General features: G+C 33.7%; 1 protein-coding gene across 7 annotated transcripts in view; it reads right to left on the reverse strand.

The window, feature by feature from the left end:
• The window catches only part of ERBB4 (erb-b2 receptor tyrosine kinase 4), a 1,110,465-nt gene that overhangs the window by 517,380 nt on the left and 569,604 nt on the right, over nt 1-23,481 (reverse strand). For 6 of the 7 annotated variants that reach the window (XM_025441721.3, XM_025441718.3, XM_025441722.3 and 3 more), the window contains exon 3: nt 813-999. In XM_025441721.3, the coding sequence (XP_025297506.1) occupies nt 813-999 (187 nt within the window). Of the gene's footprint in view, nt 1-812; nt 1,000-23,481 lie in introns of those variants that run through there. The other variant, XM_049106415.1, reaches the window with a different exon arrangement.

The raw sequence follows: 23,481 nt of genomic DNA on the forward strand, positions 1-23,481 counted from the left end.
CACACAGAAAAACTCATGATGAGAAATCTTGTACCAAACCTCCTATGACAGCCTATATCAGCTATGAACTATATGGACTGAAAAGGTATCTGCAGGATTGCCTGGGGTCAGCTTACAAAACAAATTCCTACAAAGTGCTGTGGGTTTTTTTGTTTTGTTTTGTTTTTGTTTTTGTTTTTGTTTTTGTTTTGCAGCAAGACAATAAGTTTAGGTTGTTAGCAACTACCTCTTTCTAATCTTGATGGGGAATCACTGATGATATTGAAACATTCTGAGAAAGAATTTCCGATGTTATTTAGTGAGTTACTGAATAAGACAAATCAAAACTAAATTAGTAAATCAAGGTACATTTTCCAAAAATAAGGGACTGTGCAAAAAACTAGATTAGTGAAACTAGATATAAAGGCTTATGTATTTACAGAGCCCTAACGAGAGTGAAGGTTGTGGTGTTATTTACTGCACAGATTTGATGATATGGTCCACTGTTCATCTGAGACCACCAAACACAGCATCCTTAAACCTGCTTCCTATCTCAGTTTCAGTCACTGAGCATTTCCTTAGAGTGTACTTCTGTTCGGCAGAGATACAGTATTACGGTATCTTTCAGACTGCACTTACAATATCTGCAAATAAACGCAAGGGCACCACAAGGCATTATATTTCCCATAAAATGAATAAAGACTAACTATTTAAATGCTTTATAGCGTTCCTCAGTATAACACCTACTACAGTGGCCATACAGTGGCCATATGTGTATGTGTATTGCACTCTACTGATGAGAACATATCTGCAATTTTGTATGTTTTTCCTACCTGTCAAATTCTTCAATCCAAGTTCTTGAAGTCCAAAGTTCCCATCTTTTCTGTAGTTTAAAAATACTGCCAAGGCATATCGATCCTCATAAAGTTTTGTCCCACGGATAATGCGTAAATTCTCCAGAGGCAGGTAACGAAACTGATTAAGAGCCACTAACACGTAGCCTGTGACTTCCCGAATAGACTGAAAAGACACAAACAATTACTTCTGTTAAAAAAATTAGAGATCATCAGTATACTAATTTCTGCATTATATTATAAATAATTACCTTGATAATACAAGAACACAAAAGGTTAGGATTTCATTTGAAGTATGAGTTGTATTCTTTAAAAAAAAAAGTCATGAATGTGCTTATAGTAAAATAATAGATTTTGTTTTATCAAATTCTTTATAGCTGGAATTTGAATTTGAATATAATGAAAGGAATAAATACCTCATTCTTTGACAGACTAAAATGAGGTAAGAGCACCTAGCTATCAACGAAACTTTTTATAAAAAGCAGCAAACTCATAAGCTTATCACAAATAAAATAAAGCTGCATTAGTAGGTAGACTATGGGACACATTTTAATCTGCTTTATTGGTGTTTAATGCTATCATATCAAAGACTGTTAACTTACCTGTCTCTGGGAAATACATATAAAAATAATATGTATTAAAGATTGATAATGATCTCTAATTACAACCACAATTTTTATTTTTACTATCTATTGTTTAACATAGTATAAATTAATTACTTGAAGTTTTGTTGTATATTTTAAGGCAAAAAAAGTCATAGACATCTGGGTGGCTCAGTTGGTTAAGCATCTTCTTTTGGCTCAGGATATGATCTCAGGGTTCTGGGATCCTGCTTCGTATTGGCATCCCTGTTCAGCAGGGAGCCTGCTTCTCCCCCTGCCCCTCACCTCTGCTTGTGTTTTTTCTCTCTTTCAAATAGATAAGCAAAAATCTTTTAAAAAATAAAGCAAAAAAGTCACAAGAAAAGCCCTTAGGTTTCACCTAAAATTATAGTTTTTCAGTAAAATAAGTAAGATCGTGATAGCTACGAACATACGTATTAAAGTTTTTAAAAATTAAGTATAAAATATATATATAATACAGAAGTGGTAAAATGTTTGATGTGAATTTAATGTCAATTCTATGCCAATTTAGACCTCTTAATTTCGATGTCCCAATGCTTAGTGCTTGGCACTGGCTTTTCCATTCAGTCTCATTCTCTTGGTTACCTTATCCTGTTTCAAGGTTGATCTCCAAACTTTTATCTCCAACCTGTCCTCTAAACTCCACATTCCTATCTAACTGCCTGCCCCACATAGTCACCTGAATACCTAAGAGACTTCTCAGATACACTGGTCCAAATCTGAACACTCATCTTCCTTGCCCCAATCTTCCAGCACCCTTTCTCTGATCCCAGGTGAAGTCAATCCATCCTTCCTATTATTTAGGCCAAAGTCTTGGGGTCATTCTTCACTCCCTTCTCACACACCAAATTCAATACATCCTATTTGTTTTATCTTTAAAATGATCAAGAATTCAACCACTTCTTGTGTCAATCATTGCTGTCATTTGAGCCATAATCACCATCAGAATTTCACTTATCACGATGACCACAATAGGTCTTTCTGTTTCTACTTCTTTTGATCCCTGACCATGTATTCTCAGTTAAGGCTGGACCTGATTTTTTTTTTTTTTTAAGTAGGCTCCACACCTGGCATGGAGCCCAATGTGCAGTACTTGAACCGATGACCCTGAGATTGAGATCTGAGATTAAGAGTTGGATGGTTAACTGACTGAACCACTCAGGTGCCCCTGGACCTCATCATTTTTAAAAGTCAAATCATGACATTCAGAAGATCAGTTTTTAAAATCAAATCATGACACAGCAGTTCTCAAAAATTTGAAACATCTCCCAAGTGACTCAAAGTAATACTTCTTTCACTGATGAGTCAAAATCTATCTGTTCTGCCCAATGCAGCAACACCTAGCCCTATGTGTCCATGGAACAATTGAAATGTAGCTGGTATGAACTGAAATAAAATACACTCTGGATTTTGAAGATTATATGCTGAAATGATATAATTTCAGAAAAATTGAGTCATAAAATATAATATTAAAGTTAATTTAAAAAAAACAAAAAAATAAAGTTAATTTTAACCCTTCTTTGTTTTTATTATGGCTACATGGAAATTTAAAATTATATTTTTATGACTATCATTACATTTCTGTTGTACAGTGCAATACTCTATGACCTGGTCATCAGTTCTTTTTGTAACTTCTTTTTTTAACTTTCTCCCTTTCACACTCTATTCCAGCTTTACTGGTTTCCTTGTTCTTCTAATATGCTAAGTGTTGTCCTACCTCACGGTGCTCACTTTTACTCTGAAAGACCTGAGTTTTTTTCCCTCTTGTTATCTTTTTGGCTAATTTCCTCACTGACTTCAAGTTTTGTTTTGTTTTGTTTTTTTCCTTCTCAAATCTTACCTTCTCAATTGAAGCCAAGCTGACTGACGATCCTCCCACCTCCTCCTGCTCTAATTTTTATTGTGTCTGTAATACTTATCACCTTCTAATTTACCATATAGTATATACATTTATTACATTTAGTATTTATAACCTGTCTCTCCTTTTCTCAGAATATAAGTTCTGCAAGGGCAAGCATTTCAACTTGTTCACTCATGTCTCCAGTGATCACAACAGTACAGGCACATAGTGAGAAACCAAGAAATATTTGCTGAGCACTCTTGCTTTTCTCTGGCCATATCTTCACCAATAGGCAAAGGCTACAGAGCCAAGAGAAGTGCCCATCTGGAACCTGCATTCTTTTCCTCTAAAGAAGACTCATGCTCCAGACCACTGTGATACTTGAATTTCATTCTCAAATTGCCCTAATCTCCCATCTAGAGCCCGTGGTATCATCTTTCCAGTTCTGTCCCCCTGTCAGCAGACTGTGGATGCTGGATGTACAGGCTAAGTGTCCATTCATTCTGCTCAAAGCTTCCTAAGATACTGGACAGATCTGGTTAAAGGAGGGGCTAAAGACTGGAGTCCCTCTCTCTCCATGCCACCATACTCCTGAAGAGTCCAAAAATCCTAACATTTGACCTGGCCATCCAAATTATTATAAAGATACTTCTGTCAAAGTGGGAGGGTAGATATATTAATAAGTATTATTTGATTTATAATAAATAATAATGACATGGAATATGTAGACCTTCATTTATATTCTCATTCCAAGTCCTACAATTCTTAGAAAATGAACTTGCTGACACTAATTACTTAGAAAAGTAGAATCCTAATGGAGCAAAGGTAGAGATAAAGGGTCAAGGAACCTATGCAACTATTCATGTCTGGCACTGGATTGGGAACTGCAAGCCACTATAGGCATTCCTGGAACACTGATCATTTTGGATTAAAGAGATGAATGATTGGGGGAATATGAATAGAAAAAAAAAAAAAGAGGTGAAAAGGTCAACAGTAGCGTGCATTGTTTGCATGCCACATTTGGTTGAAATTGCACTTGCCTGGAATAGTCTATCCCTAGAGCTCTACAAACCAATCACTGTTCCAATGGTTGAACTCTAATCCCTTTGTGTTCTTAGAAGAGAGATCAAAAACATTTTCCAATGTCATTTGGTCTAAAAAGTAAAATTCTTTTATTCATTATAAAGATCATTTATCCTTTAGGTTGCATATAACAATTATCAAGTGCTCTAAGTTACAATGATAACAAAAAGATAACCATTGGGGATAGAGAATGTATTATCAATCTTTTGTCTAGAGAATGTCATAGTAGCCATCATTCTTCCTAACACACTTACCATTAGCTCCAACTTCACCTGGGAATTGACTCTAATTAGACTCTTAGAATGATAAGAAATGAGGGCGCAACAGGGCTCAAAATACTTCACATTTACTAGCTTTTATACGTACTGGCTTTGTAGACTTGTTAAAATTATTTACCTTCACTGATCCTCAGTTTCTTTATCTTGAAATAAATGATAGCAATAGCTCTATTAAAAAGATTTTATAAGGATTAGAAGATATAAGAAAAGTGTCTGGGGGAACCTGGGTGGCTCAGTAGGTTAAGCTTCTGACTCTTGATTTCGGCTCAGGTCATGATCTCAGTGTCCTGACATCGAGCCCTGCATCAGGTTCCAAGCTCAGCCTGAAGCTGTGTGTCTCTCTCCCTCTGCTCTTTTTCCTTCTCTGTCTCTCTCTCTCAAATAAATAAAATCTTAAAAAAAAATACTATTTAAAGAAAAGTGTCTGGCAAATAGTAAGTGTTCAATAGATGCTATCTATTACAAATATTATTATTTCTGATAATAGCCAAAACTACCTGCAGCCAATCTAATTTGAAAATAAAAATAATTATAAAATTATTACAGAAGAACCACTGCCTTTTAGTCTCTTTGTTATGTAACCTTTCTTTTTTATACCTTGCCTCTTCAGTTTGGAATTTATTCCTAAATTACAGAACTGGTTCCTGATACTGTTTCTTTGTATGTTATATAGCCTTTAGTAGAGACTCTGGCACTGAACAGGCATTCAATAATGGCTGTTGAATGAAGTTAGAATTGAAAAGTAGAAAACAATGCTTAAGGACTTTTTAGATTTTGTTTTCCATTGAAAACGATTTTATGAACTTTCTGCTAATAAAAAAACATTGTTTGAACAACATAATCATGACTTGTGCCCAAGGACCACAGTGGTAAGTAGAAATCATCAGAGTGCCCCAACGAAAAGAAAATCCTGACTCTGGTTCTGGCTCAATACGTTTAGTTCCAGGAAACTGCCTATTTTGTCAACCGAAGAGTGAATACCCACCTAAAGACATATCTCTCTCTTTGTGCTGTAAGTTTCTGCTGTCTAAAACTGATTGATTTCCATTGTCAATGTGTGCTTCTATAGCTGCTTTGTTCAAGAAGTGAATATAATTGAAGATCATTAAAGCCTTAAATGCTTCAAAACTCTTCTAACCCAAGGGACAATTTGTTCTGCCTTTGGCATTTGATGATGGAAACCAAAAGAATGAAAAAAAAAAAAAAAAAGAAATTTGACTAACTTCCCATATTAGCAATATATCTATATTAGCAATAAGTCCAGAAAAAATACATGATTTGTTCTAAAGAAAAGAAATTTACAACTCTTCTCCCATGAAATATTTTAAGAAGAAATGTGAAATCTGAAATTATAAAATTCCCAGGATTTTCAACGGATGTCATTCAAAGATTAGAAGAGATTGAACTGCTTAACTGGGCTTTCCATTTACCTCCAAATCATTCAAGAAAAATCAGTCTTTATTATCTTTAAATTTCTATTTTATTTCACATTTCTTACAATTGTTAATTTTTTTTTCGGATAGGTCCACATTCCTTATTGTTTTATTTTAGTTGGTTCTCTCTAATTTGAGCCTTAGTGAGTATAGTGAATAGCTCCTTAAATGTTCCTTCATCTACCTTAAGATTTAAGTGACTGCAATACCTCACAATTCCTCAATATTTAATCAGTGTTTAGGAACCATGTTATGCACATTAAAAGTAATTACACATTCATGGCTATATGTACAAAACTCTGTTTCCTAGATTTTTTTCCTACTCAAATTATGTGTCAAATCCATGCTGGTTGGTTATTTTTCTTTCATTATTCCTTTGAAAATAAACCTATTTACTCTTGTTAAGACCTTCGGCAACAAGTAAAAACAGTTCTGAATTCTTAGCTTCTTCTCCAGTGTCTTATGTACTCATACCCATTTAGATAGCATCCTCAAACAATACTAACATATTCCATCAGTCAAGACATCCACAAATAAAATAGTGATTACTTATGATCAGTAGACTTGAAATTAAATCTGTAGTATAACAGAGAAGAGTAGGGAACAGAGAACTATTGGAAGGTTGAGGAAAGCCCCTCTGCTGGTAATGACTTTAGAATTTATGTGTTCTCTGACAGTGATAAATGTAGTAGCAAATTGTAACCTCTCTATCACTAAGGCTTTCCATTAAGTTTCCCTAGGCAATTAATTTCTGTCCCTGCCCCTTACAGCAAGACTGGTACTTTCTAGAGAACATTCTTAACTATGACATAATATTAAGAAACTTACTGAAAAATAATTAATACACATATAGCAAACATTACATATTCCTGCTGCATGTAGAGATAGAGACTGACTGACTATATATCTCATTCACATATGACATCTCCAAACGCATGGCATATTTGGAGTCTTGCTTTCAGTTATATCAGTTTCCTTAAAACTCCAGTGATTATGCTACCCTGGCGAGCAGGAACTCAAAGTCTGATCCAATTAGATTTGAGAAAATAGAATAATGTGAAATTACTGTGGTAGAGTTGAATTCATGCTCATTTTACACAGCATGAAATAACACTCAGAGGCCAGAGAATCTGATCGAATTCTTCCCAGCAAAACTGCTAACTCTCAGCCACTAGTACCCAGTCTTTGGGTGCTAGTGCTATTACAAACCTTACCTTTCTAAGAATCTACAGACCATTCATCTATCATCACTGGCTACTTAGCCAGTTCTTAACCCCAGTAGTGAATACTTGAGATCTACTGAAAAGATGATCACTTAACTCTTGAGTTTCCACAAGTTAAATAGGGAGCTTTAGTAGATTCATTTACATAATCATATACAAACCTCAATTTTAAGTGCCTATATATTTAAAAAATCTGTACTGTTAAAAATTTCATTATCTTTAATTTAAAATATGTGTGTGTGTATATATATATATATATATATATATACAATATACATGTATGTACAATTGTATACTTTTTCCTTTTGCATCTGTTTATATAGATAGGTCTACATTTTTAAACCCGAATTCTAAATTGATATTTTAACATTCTTTTATAACTATTTAAAATATAGTATTGAATTCATTTTTTCCTCATCAGATATACACATTAAGCTTCAGTGATTTAGGGAATTGAATTTTAACTGAAATTAGATACACTGCATAAATGTAAAATAGTAAGAGTATCTGGAGACCTTAGAATTAAACTTTGATTAATTATAGATACAACTTAAATCAAAAAGAAATTATTAGTTGTCAGCATTTTCATACAACGGAGTCCACACATGAATTAAAACGTTGTAATTTTTATATGCATTGTACATGTGATGAGCATTTTCCTCCATAGAAAATCAAATTGCTTACGGTAATGCAATCCATTGATTAAATTTGGGTGCAGCAGTCTTACAGATATTTGACTTTTGTCTCCATTACTTATTGACCTGCCCAAGTTATTCAACCTTAATTTCTCTTCTGAAAATCAGGGCAAATTCTTCCCAGTACTTAAAAGTTGAAGATCTTCAAAAAATGATCATTTTAATAATATTTTATTAGTAGTATAATTATGCAAATATTTGCAAATATTTATTATAGTTTAGAAATGGTAAATGATTGGAAAACAAATATGCATTTTAAAATTAATTAAATCACTGGTGCTAGAGAGTGCATAAATGAATGGACACAAGTCAGATTGCCTGTTATGGGCTCAACTATGAATTCTCACAACTCATAGTTGAAATCCTACCTCCCAATATCTTAGAATGTGACCATCTTTGGAGTAAGGTCTTTAAAAAAGGTAATTAAATTGGGGCGCTTGAGTGGCCCTCAACCACCCAGGCAGTTGAGCATCTGCCTTTAGCTCAGGGTGCGATCTTGCAGTCCCGGATCCCACATCAGGCCCCCTGCATGGAACCTGCTTCTCCCTCTGCCTCTGCCTCTCTCTGTGTGTCTCTCATGAATAAATAAATAAAATCTTAAATAAATAAATAAATAAATAAATAAATAAATAAATAAATAAATATCTTTTTAAAAAAGTAATTAAATTAAGATGAGGTCACTAGGATGACCTTAATCCAATATGACTGGTGTCCTTAAAAAGAAGAGGAACTTAGAAAATAGACATACCTACAGAGAAGATAATGTGCAAGTCTATGAGAAAGGCCTCAGAAGAAAACAATCCTGCTGATATCTTGATCTCAGATGTTGAGACTCCAGAATTGTGAAAAAATAAATTTCTGTTTAAGCCACTCAGTCCGTGATACTTTGTTATGGCAAACCTAGTAAACAAATACTATACTACCTGGGTTCATATTCTAGCATTTAGCAGTGTTATGTTGGGTGAATTATTTATTTTTCTATGCTCAGTTTTTCTATCTGTGATATGGGGATATTAAAATCCTAAATTCCCTATTTCATTCTGAGAAGTAAGTCCCTACAAGTTACTTAAGGTCTAGCTTACAGCAGATTCTCAGGATTAGTAGTCACTGTTTTTTCTGAACCCAGAATCTTTACTCTTCTTCAATGCACTGTCTCCTCTGCATAGCATATATAAAACTGTGTTTCTCTATGTCTTAAGGAATAATACATAACACCAGAGTTTGGATGAGAAAACTGTTTGATATCCTTTCAATCTACAATTGAGCGTGACAGTTTTATGTCTGAGAGCTTTTATAAGATTTTTCCCCCTCTCAAAATTTAAAGTTTAAATGAAATGATGTATAAAAACAGCTGTATCTTTTGAAAACATATGGGAAACAGCTTTTGATGATTCAGAAGTTAGAGGTGACTGCTTTTGTGACTAGTCTGTCGTTATTTTTAAATGAAAAGGGTGAGCAATTTCAGAAATAGGAAAGCCAGAGTATCAAGCTTGGATTTGACAAGACTGCCAAGATACATTTTAATATCTGTCTAAATATTTGGCAGTAAAAACAGAAAGCAAAAGGCTTAATTAATTTATAAAGAATAAATACTTGCATGAGTCATGCCATCCAGTGACAACAATGTCTTGTGTTACTTATGTGTTCTTAATATTCAATTCAAACAAATACAGCATGGACATCTGTAAGTACAATCAGGACTACAGACAATAGCATAAATTAAGATCAGGAGTTTGGAGACTGACTAGAAATTAAAACGCTTTCATAGTCAAGTATTCTTATGCAAGCCACAGCTTTCTAAGTGGCAATTTACTATTTGTAATAATGATCTTAATGTATTTATATAGTTTCCTGTATGTGAAGCATTTGTGTCTTGTATTATTTCCTGGTAGCATCAATTCTTTGAGTGAAAGTACTACCATAGATAAAGAAACTAAAGTTAAAATAATTTGCCTAAAATCACATAGACAAAGGAAGATTTTTTAATTTTATTATTGTTATTATTATTATTATTATTTAGAGAGAGAGAGAGAGAGAGAGTATATGTGTGCATAGGGTGGGGGACCAGAGTGAGGGAAGAGAATCTTAAGCAGGTTCCATGCCTAGCACAGGCCGACATGATGCAGGGTTCCATCTCACCACTCTGAGATCATGACCTGAGCTCAAATCAGGAGTTAGGACACTTATCTGACTTAGCCACCCAGGCATCCCAGGAAAAAAATTTTTTTTAAGAAAAATAATATCTATCTTATTTCAGATTTCAAAATCCCAATCATTTAAAGATATTGATTTCAAAAACTGGTGACAATTACTCCCTATGAAAGTAATATCCATTACAACATGGTCTAAAATTGTAACTTAAAAATAACATACTCTTCTATGACAGAAATATTATCTATTCCAAAACACCTCTCTGGGGATCCCTGGGTGGCTCAGTGGTTGAGCATCTGCTTTCGGCCCAGGGCGTGATCCTGGAGTCCTGGGATCGAGTCCCACATCGGGCTCCCTGCATGGAGCCTGCTTCTGCCTCTGCCTGTGTCTCTGCTTCTCTCTTTCTCTCTCTCTCTCTCATGAATAAATAAATACAATCTTAAAAAACAAAACAAAACACCTCTCAAAAATAACTGTTGCATGATTCTGGCATTTCCAAATTCAAAATATGCCAAAAGTACTCACCCTCCAAAAAAGTTTAAAATAGCATTCCCTCAAGCTCAAGAAATTAGAGGTCTTTTCAAAATGATATGTAGAATCAAATGAGATTCTGTACATGAATGAACAATTCAAATATGACAAAATCCTAATGTAAAAGGACTGAGTACCACTAGTATGCTCATAGGAATGGAGGTGGAAAAGCAGCAGTAAGAAGGCATGTGATATAAGCACTGGGTGTTATACGCAACTAATTGTTGAACACTACATATGAGTCTAACGATTATGTTGGCTAATTGAATTTAAATTAAAAAAAAAGAAAAGAAAAAAGAAGCAAATTTTTCAAGGATGTATGGATAGCAAAGAGCACTGGGATATAATGATAGTTTCTCTCTCGTGGCAGAAGGCAAAGTTGCTAGCTAATATCTCCCTTTAGAAGATTGGGGTTTCCTAAGCTCAAAGTTTCTCAACTGTGATACAAATCCATTTGGTGGACAGTGTCCACCTGTGCCCACTTCCCAATCATCCCCCTGGAAATTGCCCCTGTCAACATGGAGACCATCCTGATTGCTATACCATGGAGTCTCAGGTCTTCTGCCGACACAACCAGCAGGCTGACTTACTAGCCTGCAAACAGGTGAAAATCTCAGACCCTTGACAGGTTTTTGACAGCCAGTCCTTTTATGCCTCTGGCTGAATAAATGCCACCACCTTCAGTTTCAGCAAAGGGATTAAACATGAATATGATAGTGTCTGGATCCAGCTGCCAATTCAGGGGAAGTACAGAAGACAGAGAAACCATTATGGAACTCTATCATGAGTAAGCAACCTACAACACTTAGGCTCTGGAAAACTCTCCAGAAAAAAATATCTCAGATTGAAAAGATAAATTATAAGGGGTGGAGGGGCGAGGAGGAACCTGTAATTAAGTCTTAAAAGACATTTAAAAATCTTTATAAGGCCAAACTAGAGTGTCTAGGGATGCATACTTGGGTCATTATCAAAATATAAAGAAACACAAGGAAGCAAAATCCTATAAGAGTTAGGACGATGGTTACCTTTGTAGAGAAAAGGGTTTGAGATGGAACAGGGAGTTGAGTTTCTTGTGTGGCTGGTAAAGTGCTACTACTTAAGTTAACTGAAAGTTATAAGAGGGCATATTAAAAAAAAAAAACTCCGTAAGCTATGTATTTGCTTTGTGATATTTTTTCAGTTGGTGTTATATTTGCAATATAAAGGTTATAAGAAAAAGAGAAGTCATTAGGTACAAAAAAAAGAAAAAAAAAAAGGAAGCACATACAAGTGTCACTTTACATCTCTGCATCTTACCTAAAATTTAAGAATGGAAAGATTTCAGATTGCATGGGATTCCTTGCTATTGAATTCTCTGTAGTCAAATGCCACTTGTGCAATCTAGGCAGAGACGGTAACACGTCTAATGGGGTAAATGCCTTGAGAAAGAAAGCCTGATGTGTTCACAGGTCTTAAAGTCCTGAATGGAAAATGAGATGAGGAGGACAGGGGACTTAACTGGAACAAAAGTAATGTAGGATTTCAGATTTATATCTTTCAGACAATGGGGATTTAATGATGCTACATACAGGCAAATTACAGTATAGTTTGTTCTGTAGCATTATCTGCCTAGTTTCAGTGTAAGAAGTTAGGAAATTCTGGCCAGGTAAGAGGATGATGGCAGTGAATATAGACTAGCCAGAGCTGAGATTGAAGCCTTCTTTCTGAGGCTGTATAACAGCTATTTTTGTAACTTACTAGATACAGGGATTAAGGAAAAAAAGAAACAGGAAATGCGTGCAGTTTTTAGCTCAGAAGACTTGGTAGGTGGGGTTGTCATTAACTGGGATAAAGAACAAGTTTGTGGAGAGAATTTTTTCTAAACCATATGGACATTTGGCTATCTGAAGCTAAAAAATTATTCTTTTTTGCAAATTCTTTTAAAGAACATTATTATCTGTATGTCTGCTAAATCTGGATAGTAGGCACCTGTGTCTCATATAATTCCCCATGTGTTCAATATGTTGTTAACTTAAAAATAAATTTTGGGCACTTGTGATGTCATATATATTTATGATCATCAATTTAGATTATTCTTTGCATAGATATAAAACAGTGGTTCTCAAATGGGGGTGTTTGCTACTCAGGGGGCATTTGGTATTGCCTGGAGACATTTATAGTTGTCACACTTGAAGGAGGAGGGTGCTACAGGCTTCTTGTGAGTAGAAATCTAAGATGCTAGCAAACATCATGTATGCACAGGACAGTCCTTGCTTGCCTCCAACAAAAAAATTTCAGTTCCAAAATGTCAGTAGTACTGAAATTGAGAAACCCTCATACAGGCATATTAATGTGAGGCAGGCATTAAATTTTATTGCTTCTAGAGTTGCCTTGGGGGTTTCTAGAAGTAGCGAAAATGTCTGCTAGTAAACTGTTAACATGACCCTATATATGTATATATATTATATTATATAAGATTTAAATTAATATTCTTATGTTAATATATAGTTCCTTAACCTAAATTTATCATTATATGTAGCCTAAAGTATAAGCCTAAAAATAGCTATACAGAAATGGCTGGGTGAATGGTGGCTAGATGGATAAATAAGTATCCATTCACATGGGTAAATTATACAAAAATATGTATTATCTCTCTCCTCTTTTCACCTTGTAACCTAATGTTGCAGCAGCAAATCTTTCTACATTGTTTCTTTTTTTTTTCATTCACTGTTCATTCACTGATTTTGTTTCATTCACTGTTAAAAACCTTGCCAAATGCAACTCAGGCACATCAAGTCTAAGATGTTATATTTATAAAACAAATTTATAAACAATGTCAGCCATTTCATTAAGAGGCATAATTCCCCTTTCTCTCTAAAAAGATACTTTTCACTAGAAAAAAAAATCCATTTTATAGTGTCCAAGCTGTACTCAGTATAACCAAACTAATTTAAATATAAAAATAACAGTGTCTCTTTGATAGCGACAAATGAAAAAACTAACAGTGTCCTCCTAATTTCTTGCATATCCAATAGACAAATGCTTGTGATCCTCTTTTTAGTTGTTCTCGTCTATGGCAATCCCCTTATATCAACCAACAAAGATATACTGTGTTCTCTCTCCTCACTCAACTTCATTACTTTCCTCTTGGAGATGGATTTACTAATCACAGCAGGCTTCAGTGTTGACAACACTGGATTATGCTCCTAACAGTGGCTACTCGGCAGCATTGGAGACATCACTATCTCCTAGAGTATGAATATGGGTACTGACTCAATCCTATCCCAATCCCTAAATTTATCATCTTCATAACATCATCATAGCACTAGTGTTTTATACGCACATTATAGTTCACAAAGCCTTTCAACATAAATATCACATTTAACTTTCAATTGGCAACTTCTGAAATAATTTATAAATTTCAATTGACTTTCCCAGAATTATGTTAAGTTACAAAATGTGCTGCTGAGGCTTTAAGTTCATGAACTACAAGAAACTTAGAAAGGAACTGATATAAATAAAATTATGACATACATGACATTCGCTTTAATACCCTTGAATTTCATCCTTGAAAATATTTCACCTCCCTTTCCTAGATCTTGCTTTTTAATCCTACATTAATTTCCTTAAGCAGGTCCAATCCTAATATTCTGATACAATCTCTACTCGCTGACATATGGATATAAAACTTATGAAATAATTCATGCTAACATCTGTTTAGCTGAAACAGTTACCTCAAATCCCTTTTAGAAAGTGTCCATGTATGAAAAGATAGATAAAACAAATTAGGTCATGGGGATTAAGTTTTCTGCAGAAGGATGTTTTTCTCAGCTCAAATTAACTTTTGCTGCTATTATTCACAACACTACAGCTCTGAGTATTACACGTACTACCCTTATTACCGCTCTTACAACTGAGTACCTTTATGAGCACCTATTATACAGTTGGCACTGTGCTCAATGCTTTTACATAGAATATCAAAGAATTACCATTATCACCACTGTAACTTTTCATTTAAAGTATGTCTAATTTGATTAATTCAATTATACTACACTTCCTTCACATAGATTTATATGTATATTGAACGAACACAAGGCCATTGTTGATTACCTAATTTTTATAATTAATTCCTCCTGCATTACCACAAAATAATTTACTGACACTGATGTGCCATGAAAGGGGGAAAGAAAATAGGGTCAACATACAAAAATATTTCATGCATCAAAGACTGTGTTGAAAAGTATTGTTATGTTTTCTGACATTAGGCCAGTATTCTCAGTATTTTACCCAAAAAGTCAGCTCCATATGTTAGGAGTGATGTTACTACTATCTTTATAATAGTTACAAAATAAATACCTTATTTGAAATGGAAAAAGGTGACAGTTTATTTTTTTAAATTTTATTTATTTATTTGAGAGCGAGTACAAGAAAGAGCCAGAGAGAAGGAGCAGGGAAAAGGGGCAGAGGGAAAGAGGAAAGCAGACCTGGATCATGACCTGAGCCCAAGGCAGATGCTCAATTGACTGTGCCACCCAGGCATCCTGAGAGTTTAAATCATTGACAATGTTAATAACTCATAGATGCAATTATTAATGCAAGTATACAATAATAATGCAAGTATAATGTTTTGCTTTGGTTTCTTCTGATTACCATAAGACTACAAAAATGCCATGTCCAAAAAATATTTGTCTGAAATAATCATACTTGAATAAATGCTCTGATGTTGAAAGATATTTCCTGAAGTAACAGTTCTATTTTACTTCAGAGACTGGAGTACAAGTAAAACAACTAAAATCATCAGATTGCTATATGCACAGTTTTTTTAAGTGATAAGGTAATTCAAAGAAATAGGGTCAATACTGTTTTCAAAAGAAATAAAAAAAACCCACAGAATTTAACATTCCAAATAATTGGCATAACATTGAAACTTGAAAAAAAAATCCTTCTCGTGTGATTTAAAATGCCATTAGCTTCTCTATATATTTTAATAAACATATATAAACATATTTGCTTTTATTCATATATAGAGAGAGAATACATAGAAAATATACAGTGGCATTTAAGGAAGAAATCCAAAATATCATTACATTTTAATGATCTCAAATTTAAAAAATCGTTCAATATTAAATTTATTTTAAAACACTAAAATGGATAAAAATAAAACATCTTGGTTAGTGAAATGAGGCAAATGACATTATTAAGATATTTGGAAGTACTGTATTTTATATAGATGCTTAGATTCCTTTAGGTATCTATTTTTAAGTCTGTATATTTTAAGTATTATATTAAAATTTTGAAAATGTTACTTGAAAAACTAATACCGTGCATTTCTCTAAGAGTATTTATTATAGGCTTCAGAATATATTTTGCTTAATCATTTATTATAGGCTTCAGAATATATTTTGCTTAATTTTATCTGAATTTTATCATGTCATTATAGAAAAGACAGAGCAAATGTATGCTTATGGAATTAAAATGAATTTGTGGATTTGCATCCAAATTTTGTATAATTTTATTAGCCTCACAATCTGGGTCATTAGGTAGCATATTATGTATGTTTTGGTTTTGTTTTTACTTTTTTTAATGGCAATATTCTGTATAGTACCTAGCATTAACCTTCATTTATAATATGGTAATTACTCAGTCTTTATGACATTGGGTTAAATGGACAGAAGATTCCATTTATAATCCTCAACTTGTGACAAAGGGTTCTAAGATGACAAATGTCTGAATGTTTCCTCTGACTCTATTTTACACCTATAGAGAGACAATTATTCAAAATCTTAACCTTGTTGAATTTGTTCAAAATAGACCATTCATTCATTCATTCATTCATTCATTCATTCGTTATTCCCTCATTCAGTATATTTTGAATGAGTGCCTGGTAAGTGCCAAGTCTAGGCTTTGTTTGGGGAATAGCTAGATGAATAAAATGAAGAATCTTCTCTCTAAAAGCTTGGCATGTAATAGGGAACTGTAAGCACATAAGTAGTTGCACTTAAGGTAGAAAGTGATATGTAAATATTTTAGAGTGATAAAGAATTTTGATAATTTTGAAATCAGCAAATTATGATACAATGCAGAGAAAAATTCAAGTATTTCCATCTTCCAAATTTTTTATAAGAATTTATTTATTTATTTATTTGAGAGTGAGTGAGAGAGAGAACACAAGCAGGGGCAAAGGAGAGGGAGAAGCAGACTCCCTGCTGAGCAGGGAGCCCATGCAGAAGCTGGATCCTAAACCCTGGGATCATGAACTGAGCTGAAGGCAGACACTTAACTGGCTGAGCCACTCAGACGCCCTTGAATTCTCTAATCTTGCCTTCATACAATAGTAAGAAGCACCCAGGCGCCCCTCCGTCTTCCAATCTTTTAATTACCATTCATAAATTTGCTAGAGAAGATGGAGAATTACTAAAGAAATAGCAACATCCTGAAAATTTATAAGCTTGATCCTTAGATGATAGGATGGTCATATTAGCCTTACCAAGAAAGCCATAGAAGGGGCCTGGGTAGCACAGTGCCTTAAGCTACTGACTCTGGTTTCCGCTCACGTCATGAGATCGAGCCTGGGTTGGGCTTCACAGTCCATGGACTCTGCTTGAGATCCTCTTTCCTTTTCCCTCTGCCCCTCCCACTCAGGCTCTCTCTCTCTCAAATAAATAAGTAAATAAATGAATAAATAAATAAATAAATAAATAAATAAATAAATAAATAAATAAATCTTTTTAAAAAAGAGATAAAGAAAGAATATACCAGGAAAGGATCAAAACTATATTTCATTAATAAATAAGAGATAAAAGGAATATATGCAGAATATGTTCTGAAGATCATAAACATACAATGCAATGCCATTCAGCATCAAAGTATCATCAAGAGGAAACCAAACTAGCATAATTTGGAATTCAGTTATATTGTTTTCTCATGAAATTAGCATATTTTATCTTAGTAATGTATTCGTTAGTTTAAAATGTGCAGGTTATCATCACACATAGCATATATTATTTTATATCTTTGATTCAATAATATGCTAACATTACTTAATCATTTGGAATATGAATACACTTTTTCTTCTTTCCCTGTAGTGATCCTAACTATGTAAAACAAGCTAGAGACTGATAAAATATCAAACGATTTTTAGGCTGCATTTAGGCTACACAATTATTACATTAAATTACATTAATTGCACATTTAAAAATTTCTATAATCTCTGAAGGATGTGTATATTTACTTCCATTCTAAAGTAATATAATAAAAAATGTCAAACTGTTTTAAAAAGTCATTTTTTATGCTTTCTCCTTCAAACTGAATATTCTCTTGCTTTTTTTTTTTCTTTTTTTTTCATCTCACAAACTCGTGATTCCAAACTCCTCTAGGCATCATTGGTTTTTCAGATGTACAGCACAAGCTTCAATGAAAACACCCTCAAGTTTTTCCTGTGAATGGTTTGGGGGCACAGTTCATGAAAATCATTTTTCTAGTGCTTGATAGTGAAGCAAATGAAGCATCATTTCAGGAATCACTTTGCCAGTTGCCCAAAAATTTTCAATGACAAATATTAAGAACATAAGTTTTACTACAGCCTTAGGTAGAATCAAAAAGGCCATGCTTAAGATGAGGACATTTTTATGAATTAGTATGAATTTGAAACACACGGAGTAGAGATTACCTCAGAATACTTCATCCCATCAGTTTCTGATTGCTTTGACTCATCTTTAATAAAAATACTGTAGATGTATTTTATTTCTTGTTCTGATATACTTTTGTCATCTGTCCATATGTGTTGAACATTTTGATTGGATGAAGAGATAAAACCATAGAAGATTTCTTAGCTTCTACATCACATCACCAAGGAGAATAAATAAAATTACTTCTGTATTTACTTCTTTCCCTTCCAGATTTTTTTTGGGGGGAGGAGAATGAGGAGACACTTAACTGTGTCATGCTTTCTTTAGCAACATAGTGACAAAACTTAAGACAACTGGCAATGATATTAATAATTCCAATAAAAACATTAAAAAGGTATCCAATTATACGTAGAGCTGGATGTCCCCAGAAATCTGAGCAATATTTTAAAGTGGAAATCCATTAGATTTGAACAAATAATATATCTTTATCTAGAAATAGTCAAGTTCTTTAATGAGAAAAGCCTGAAATGACTGCATATCATTTATGGTTTACTGTATGTAAAAATATTTATCCTAATCATGCACTAAAGTCTGTACATTTTTTCCTTCTAAGTGTGTAGTAGGTCTTGCTCATTATAATTCATGCTTTACTGTATTCACAAGTTCGAGCATTGTGGAAACCCACTAGGAGTGATTGAGAATGGAGATCTGAATTAAATACTACAGCAATTCTTATCCTATTGCCCAGTGGCTCTAGGGATGCTCATTCTGTCTGGATGAACTACCGTCTGGATGAGTTTCAGATCACACTTGCATTTTTATTATCAGTGGCTACAGTCAGACCAGTCTCTTTATCTTTGTAACACCAATGCCCAAGATAGCTCATAGTGAGAACTCCATGCATATAGAAAGAAAGGAAGGAAGAAAGGAGAAAAGGAAAAAAGTAGGGGTGGGGGGAGGTGGGAAGGGATGAAATAATTTTTAGAAAGAGCAGGGTGGAATAACTCTAAGATAGACCTTAAAAACTCTCAGTTGTATTCCAAATTGTGCCAATTAGCTACACAACCATGATTAAATTACCTAAACCTTTCAGCTCTGAAAGGAAAGAAGTCTACTTCTTATAGGAGCTCCAAGATTCCTTCCAGCTTTAATCCTACTAAATGACATTTTCTCATCATAGAAAAATAATTTTAGCAATTTAATATTTATTCCTCTAAATATTTTCACCATGCAGAATATATATTCATTCCATCACTATGTTGAAATGCATACATTTATAAGATGCTGATAAGAAACTATTATAATCAGGGGTGCCTGGCTGGCTAAGTGGTTGGGCATCCATCTTCCACTCAGGTCATGATTCTAGGGTCCTGGGATAGAGGCCCTCATTGGGCTTCCTGCTGAGCAGGGAGCCTACTTCTCCTTTTCCCTCTGAGACTCCTGCTCATGTTCTCTCTCCCTCACTTTATCTCAAGTAAATAAAATCTTTTTTAAAAAAGAAGCTATTATAATCAATATTTCAAATTTTTACATATTCTTTATAATGTTCATAATACTCAAATCAGTGAATATAATTACCACATCTTAAATAACTGACACTAAGTGAAATTATTATACCATCAAAACCTATTCCAATTTTGTCCAATCTTGAGGTGACTGATTTTAAGGTATTAAATTTAGTTACTGAGAATATTTTTAAAAATGTATAAAAGGGTGAAACAGAGACCCAGTTTAATATTCATTGCTCTGTGGTTTGCATTGTCAAGGTACACCTTATTCTTTTCACAAACCAATCCCATTTGAAAGAGATACATGGTCAAAGGAAGAGTTGATACCAATTTTGTCAGAAAAACAACTTATAAACTACAAGCTTATACTCTGCTTACTTCATTCATATTATTTGTTTCAAATTCCATCTCCTGAAGGATGTTAATTTGATACTAAAGAGGATATCCTTTGACTATTAATATTAGGATGCCTTCTTCAAATGTGGGTCTCACTTATCTCCATTTCATTTACTTCTTGTACCCAATTTTCCAATATGTTATTGATAACAGAGCTGACAAACACCAATGCATTTATTATCAGTAACCATAATAGTCTCAAAAAAAGTCAGTGCTTGGGATTTACACATTTTAAAATACTTATTTTTCAATCAAAGTTTTCTCTCAAAAAGAAATATTATCTCTTATTAAGAAAAATGGTCTCCTAAGACAGTATGGAGATACCTCAAAAAACTAATAATGGAAATACTATATGATCCAGTAATTCCAATAGTGGCTATTTACCCAAAGAAAATAAAAACACTAATTCACAAAGATATAAAACCTTTATGGGATCCCTGGGTGGCGCAGCGGTTTAGCGCCTGCCTTTGGCCCAGGGCACGATCCTGGAGACCCAGGATCGAATCCCACGTCGGGCTCCCAGTGCATGGAGCCTGCTTCTCCCTCTGCCTGTGTCTCTGCCTCTCCCCCTCTCTCTGTGTGACTATCATAAAAAAAAAAAAAAAAATTAAAAAAAAACCTTTATGTTTATCACCACATTATTTATAATAGTCAAGATATGAAAACAACCCTAGTGCCATCAGTAGATTAATAGAGATAGATAGATGATAGATAGATAGATAGATAGATAGATAGATAGATAGATAGATAGATAGAAGATAGGTAGATATAAATAGATATAGACATCTATATAGATAATGGAATATTACTCAGCCATGAAAAAGAATGAACTCTTGTCATTTGTGACAACATGGATGGAACTGGAGGGTATTATGCTAAATAAAATAAATCAGAAAGAGAAAGACAAATACCATATGATTTCACTTTATAGTATTTCTAAAAAAAAAAAAAGAAAAAAAAGAAAAAAAAGCAGAAATAGACCCATAAGTACAGAAAAAAACTGATGGTTACCATAGGGGTGGGGGTGAGTTATGGGCAAAATGGATGAAGGGAGTAGGGAGATACATGTTACCAGTCATGGAATCAATAAGTCACAGGAAGGAAAGTTATAGCATAGGGAATATAGTCAATAGTATTGAACAACATTATATGGTGGCTGATGGAGGCTACACTTGTGGTGAGTATAGCATACTACATAGAATGATCCAATCACTATGTTATACACCTAGAACTAATTTAATATTGTGCATTAATTACATTTCAGTTAAACAACAGTGGTCTCCTTCTAACTAGTCAATTATTATTTATTAACATTACTCTATTTAAATCTCACTCTGAAATCTTATCTGTGCCTACCTGTGGGTATTTAAAAATATTTTATTTAAGATTCGTGTAGCACAAGAAAATATTTTTGATAACACAAACTATTATAGTTTATTTAATTTTTACTATTTTGCATTCATTTTCACAAAACATCAGACAAGTTATGTTTTCATCTTTTGTTGAAACTGAATAGAATTCATGAGAGGTTTATATATTAACATAATGTGCCATTTGCATCAGCTATTCCATTGGAGTTTTATAGCGGAAGCTGAATCAATTAAAATAGATAAATCTCTAATAAAGTATAACTCTAAACCAGAATTTCATCACTCATTCCCTGGGGATTGAGCAAAGATACCTGAGGCCGAATTTATTTAATTGTTTCATGATAAAGCCTTGTGTTTAATCACAGACTTATTCGAAGAAATTCCCAACAGTTTTAATTAATTAGCTTCATTCCTGTTCATTCATAGAACTGAAAATATTTTACATCCCTTATCTTAGCTGAAAAGCCATCATTTATATATATATATTTATATATTTATTTATTTATTGTTAAGCTGCAGGATATCACAGAAACAGAGTTCCTACCACTTGGGATGTAAAGCAAATCTAGATCCCCAGTGGTTATCTGGAGTTGAGTGAACCATTCACAGCTTTACTGTAGAAATTTTATCAGAAGGAAATTAAATTAAATCTGTTTCAATGATATACATGATCATGCCCTGCCTTTGCTCTTTTCTAGAATTATAGAGATATGTCTATCTGGTATCCATCTGGGTGGATGATACCAAATATCATCTACATATTAAAATAGGTTGTATCAGTGGTACCCAACAAGTCAACTGTAATATCTAAAGGGTTGAGCTAAAGAGAAGTTAAATTTCTAAACAGGTATCAAAAAATCAATTGTTATGTATCTACGGCTTGCATATTCCAACCAAAGAAAGTAAATAGACTATGAGACTTAAAACTAAAACAAAAACAATTTATACCTGTGTAATCTCGGGTAAATTAATTAATTACACCATAAGATAAAGATGCTTTAAGAGTGCCTATCCATTCCAGGATGACTATAAAGATTAAATGAGTGTCATTACAATTTTTAATGATGTCTTTATGTCAAGATGATTTAGGGTAATGCTATGACTCTGAAACAGTACAATCAAGAAGGTAAAAAGAGGAAATGTAGGAAAGGACATATATCCTTTACAACATACAGCTGAGGTCAAAATGACTGAAGCATTCTCCTTCCACTCCAGTTAGTAAGGTGATAATGCCAATGGCCATCCTGCTTGACAACAAGGAGACAATCTCTCTGAGGTGCATCAAGAAATTGAGCTTTTCTAACACCTTTTGTGCCCTCAGGATAGAGCCAAGTTGGAAGTCTTTCCCTTAAATTCCCAGTTACAAGGACAAAATAAATCCCTTTCTGGCTTAAAAAAGAGGGTGAGAATACAAGAGAGAAAGAAGACCCTAAAGTAAATATAGATGATAGATAGATAGATAGATAGATAGATGATAGATAGATAGATAGATAGATAGATAGATAGATAGATAGATTTGAGACTTTCAATCAAATTGTTAAAACATCTATTGTTTGTTTTTGTGTTTTTGGCAACTTTCCCTATTCTTTGTCCTAACTTCTCAAAGTATCTTTTTTCCCCCCTCTTGGAATGTTCTCTCTCAGGCATCACTCTATTAAGAGATTGCTTTCAACTAACTTGAAAAGAACATCTAGTTAGAAGTTGACAGTAGTAAAGACAGAAAAATACGTCCATATTTATATAATTTAGGTTATTCCGAACATTCACCATTCAATCCCATAATCTCTATCCATCTCTTAAACCCACAATTTCTAAAAACTATCATAAATGGACCTGGCTGCCTCCCAGATTGGAGATAATTATTTTCATCCATTTAATTCAGCAATTCCAAATGATTCAGCTTAGTAGGC

This window comes from Canis lupus, chromosome 37 (genome assembly GCF_003254725.2).
Source record: "Canis lupus dingo isolate Sandy chromosome 37, ASM325472v2, whole genome shotgun sequence".
Classification (NCBI taxonomy): Eukaryota; Metazoa; Chordata; class Mammalia; order Carnivora; family Canidae; genus Canis; species Canis lupus.